At 65.1% G+C, this 3,643-nt stretch overlaps 2 protein-coding genes across 3 annotated transcripts in view; one reads left to right on the top strand and one right to left on the bottom strand.

The window, feature by feature from the left end:
• LOC122192158 (RUN domain-containing protein 3A-like) overlaps positions 1-615 on the top strand; it is a 1,078-nt gene extending 463 nt beyond the window's left edge. Inside the window, exon 3 of the mRNA XM_042892660.1 lies at positions 92-615. Coding sequence (XP_042748594.1) covers positions 92-234 — 143 coding nt within the window. The 3' untranslated portion in view covers positions 235-615. The remainder of the gene's footprint in view (positions 1-91) is intronic.
• Positions 616-815: 200 nt separating this feature from the next.
• The window catches only part of LOC122192159 (solute carrier family 25 member 39-like), a 4,471-nt gene continuing 1,643 nt past the window's right edge, over positions 816-3,643 (bottom strand). The window contains exons 3-12 of one of the 2 annotated variants that reach the window (XM_042892661.1): positions 3,544-3,603; positions 3,188-3,232; positions 2,758-2,867; positions 2,603-2,670; positions 2,402-2,526; positions 2,152-2,325; positions 1,961-2,070; positions 1,793-1,874; positions 1,637-1,717; positions 816-1,557 (exon numbers count right to left, since the gene is read on the bottom strand). In XM_042892661.1, the coding sequence (XP_042748595.1) occupies positions 1,439-1,557; positions 1,637-1,717; positions 1,793-1,874; positions 1,961-2,070; positions 2,152-2,325; positions 2,402-2,526; positions 2,603-2,670; positions 2,758-2,867; positions 3,188-3,232; positions 3,544-3,603 (974 nt within the window). In that variant the 3' untranslated portion in view covers positions 816-1,438. The remainder of the gene's footprint in view (positions 1,558-1,636; positions 1,718-1,792; positions 1,875-1,960; positions 2,071-2,151; positions 2,326-2,401; positions 2,527-2,602; positions 2,671-2,757; positions 2,868-3,187; positions 3,233-3,543; positions 3,604-3,643) is intronic. The other variant, XM_042892662.1, reaches the window with a different exon arrangement.

The following is a 3,643-nucleotide window of genomic DNA, read 5'->3' as shown; positions in this document are numbered from 1 at the left end:
GGCTGCTTCCCACTCAGCCGTCGGGTCCCCACCCCCCCCGGTCCGGCCCCATCCCCGTTCGCAGCCCCCGCCACGCGCTCTGTCCCCGCAGGGAAGGACCCCACGCCCTCCATGCTGGGGCTCTGCGGCTCCCTGGCCTCGCTGCCCAGCTGCAAGTCCCTGGCCAGCCTCAAATCCAACGAGTGCCTGGTGAGCGACAGCAACGAAGCCAGCCCCACCCGCAGCCCCAGCTGAGACCCCCGCCCCCCCCCGTCCGGCAGCGCCGCGGAGGACTGAACCTCATCCCCTCCTTGCTGGGACCGACGGAGGATGAAGGACGCAGAGCCGTCGGGACGGGGATGGGACGTGAATGCCCCCATATCCACCGAGCTGGGCAGGGGGTGATGAACTGTGCGGCACGGGGAACCCTGGAGAAAGCTGCTGGGTGCAGAGGAGGGGTCTGGGCTCAAACACCCCCTTCTCAGCACCCATGGGACCCGACTGCTTCTCCTGCAACACCATCCCCGAAACTGATAGGAACCCGCTCCCCTCCCGCCCCCTTTCTCCCTTTGGGTTTGGATTCAACTTCATCTTGCCTTGTTGGTGCAAAAGGAATCAATAAACGCAGCGATAGGAGCTGGGCTCTGCGTGCAGCCAGGGGGGTGGGGGAAAAGAGCAAAGCGCCCCCCAGACGCGATGGGGGACTGCAGGGCGCCCCAGCTGGCAGCTCCCTATAGCAGAGCACAGCTGGGGGCTGCCAACCACGGCCCCTGTGAGCCTGGCTGCAGGTGAGCATCGCTCTCCTCTCTGTGGAGGATGGGGAGGACTCCACACCCTAGGAGACCTTTAGTTTTATTTAAGAAAATAAGAGAAACTGCCCCCCCAAGGCGGAAGGAGGGCAGCTCCCACATAGGGCAGACCCTCGTGGTGAAGGGTCAGGTCACAGATCCAAGCCTGGCCCCTCGGAGCAGCAGGGAGGTCTGTCCCCACACAGGGTCCAAACCCAGGGCAACTGGGAGCCGGGGAGGTCCTGAGGAGGAGGAAAGGGCCGGAGGCAGAGCTGTGGTGAGTCCCCACGTCATGCAGGGCTACAGGGGAGGCTGTGCGTAACGAGGAAGGGCACAAAGCAGGGCTCAGGCACACGGAGCAGCCCCCAGGGTTTGGTCCAGCTTGGAGCTCCGGCTCCTGCCCTCAAGGAGGCTGGGAGCACCCAGCCCGAGTCCAGCAGCAGCATCTGTCCAATGCAGGAGGTGAGCACAGGCACGGCCATGCAGGGCTGCATCCCCACAGCATCACAGCGGGCACCAATGTCCCCAGCAGGGCACGATGGAGGCGGTCCCCCCCCCGGGCTGCATCCACGCTGTGAGCCACGTCCAGGTTGTGGAGGGTGCCATGGGAAGGCACTTGGGCCAGCAGCAGGGCTGGCACCGGCCCTGCTCCATGGAGCACAGCTCCCAGCTCACAGCCCCCGCAGCTGCCGCTCCTGGTTCAGCTTCTGGAAGAAGGTTTTGCCAAACTCGTAGGTGCTGATCATGATGGCACAGGCGGGTGCCACCTTAATGACACGGGGCAGGAAGCCTGCAAGGACAGCACTGTCAGCTCCATGCCCACAAACCCCAAACCAGGGCAAGAAGGGGAGCGCGTGTTAAAGCCCTACCTGCAAACAGCCCCCGCGTGCCAGACTCAGCACGGATACGCTGCAGGAGCAGCCAGGTGGACGAAGGCTTGGAGGCTGCAGCTGCAAGGAGAGAGGAGGGGGGTTAGGGGATGCCCAGAGCCCCAACACCTGCTGCACAGTGAGAAGCCCCCTCACCTGGGTGCAGCTCACTGTCTCCCAGCTGGATCTGCCGCTGAGTCTTCACCACATCGAAGGGCAGCGTCAGCACGGCGGCCACCTGCAGCAAGCAGGCAGGGCTGTGGGTGCCATCTCACTTCTCTCGTCTGCCCCGGGGGGCTGCAGCTCCCAAACCCCCCCACTCACCGTCCCAGAGATGGCCCCGGACACAAAGCTGACCATGAAGGTGGCCTCATCCAGCCGGGTTTGCCTGCACAGCCACTCCCGCACCAGCTCGTAGTTGAACCAGTAGAGAGCTGGGAGGAGAGAAGTGCCGGCGCTGCACCGAGACCGCGGGGCGCCACCCCATGTCCCCACACCCCGTCCCACAGCCATACCGGAGAAGGGGACGTCCCGCAGCACCGTGGGCCCCCATCCCCTCCACAGGGACAGCCAGCCATCCTGAGCCACCGCCGACTGGATGCAGACGCGCAGCTCGCGGTAGCTGAGCTGTCGGGATTGCATCTTGGTGCGGATCAGCTCCAAGGGGCTGATCAATGTCACAGCACCCACTGCAGGGGGGGAAAGCAGAGGTCAGAGCCGCGCAGTGGGAGCAGAGGGGGGGCTGTGAGGCACCGTGCTACTCACGCCGAGCGAGGGCCCCCGCCAGCAGCGGGATGTGGGGGCCCCGGCTCCCGGTGCGGGCATGCAGGCAGTCCCGCAGCTGGTCGTAGGTGGTGAAATAGATGACGGTGGCTGGCACAGCCATCACCCTGCGAGGAGATGGGGGATGAGGGCGGCCCAGGGGGGGCACAGAGCGGGGGTCCCACCGCCCAGATCCATACTCACAGTGTTGGGGGGAGCCCGCTCCACAGGGACCTGATGCCCTCGTGGCGTGTGATCTTCACAAAGGCATCCTGTGGGGACGCACGCAGAAGGGTTGGACGGGGCCAAGGGCACCTCTGGGCCCCCACCGCGGGACAGGCAGTCCCTGCAGCCCCTACCAGCGTGCCGTTGAAGCAGGTGGGGGTCTTGTACCAGGCAGTGCAGCTGTTGCCATTCTGACAGACGTACAGATGATCCATGAGCCCGTTGCAGTAGAGGAAACACTTCCCTGAGAGAGTGGAAGACGAGACAGCATCACCGCCAGACCGACCCCAGCCTGGACACATCCCTCTGCCCGCCTCCAGACCATCACATCTCCCAGGACAGCACTGAAGCCTCGTGCCTGAGCATCACAGCAGGGCTGGGGGAGACAGCAAGGCGATTCCCCGTTGCCTGCAAGCATCCTGCCCCACCAGCAGCACCCAGGCACCATCAGCACACTCAGTGGGACCAAGCAAGGGAAAGGCTCGGGTCCAGGATATCCCTGCAGATGACACCAGCAGAGAAGCAAGCTGGAGCCAGGGGGATCTTTAACCCCCACGTACTCACATGTGGCATGCTGTGAGCCCTGGGGCACCGATCGCACCAACCACGCTGAAACACAACAGGGACAGGCTGAGCGATGGCACTGGGGATGTGCCACCCTCGTGGGACCGCTGTCCTGTGTCCCTGCACCCCGCGCGGGGCCACACCGGGCCGGGGGGGGGGGGTTGGCCAGGAGGTGTGGGGTGGTCACACAGCACAGACACCAGCAGCGGGGGGAGGAAGATGGAACGGTGCCCTGGAGCCCACCGAGCTTCCACCCAGCCCTGAACTGGGACAAAGGTGCGCATGGCACCCGCCTGCCCCACTGCTGCCACCCCCAGCCCAGCACTGCTTGGGGATGCCAGTCCCCACAGAGGTACCTTTGGAGAAGGGCGTCCTCTGGGCCTGCAGTCTGATCTTCACCACATCCAGGGGTGTCACTGCAACAGCACCACTCTGTTAGCTGCCACCCCCCCACCC

Source organism: Lagopus leucura, unplaced genomic scaffold (genome assembly GCF_019238085.1).
Source record: "Lagopus leucura isolate 7727_CA_CO unplaced genomic scaffold, USGS_WTPT01 153-9_obj-0_obj, whole genome shotgun sequence".
NCBI lineage: Eukaryota > Metazoa > Chordata > Aves > Galliformes > Phasianidae > Lagopus > Lagopus leucura.
This window is presented reverse-complemented; position numbering and strand designations above follow the sequence as displayed.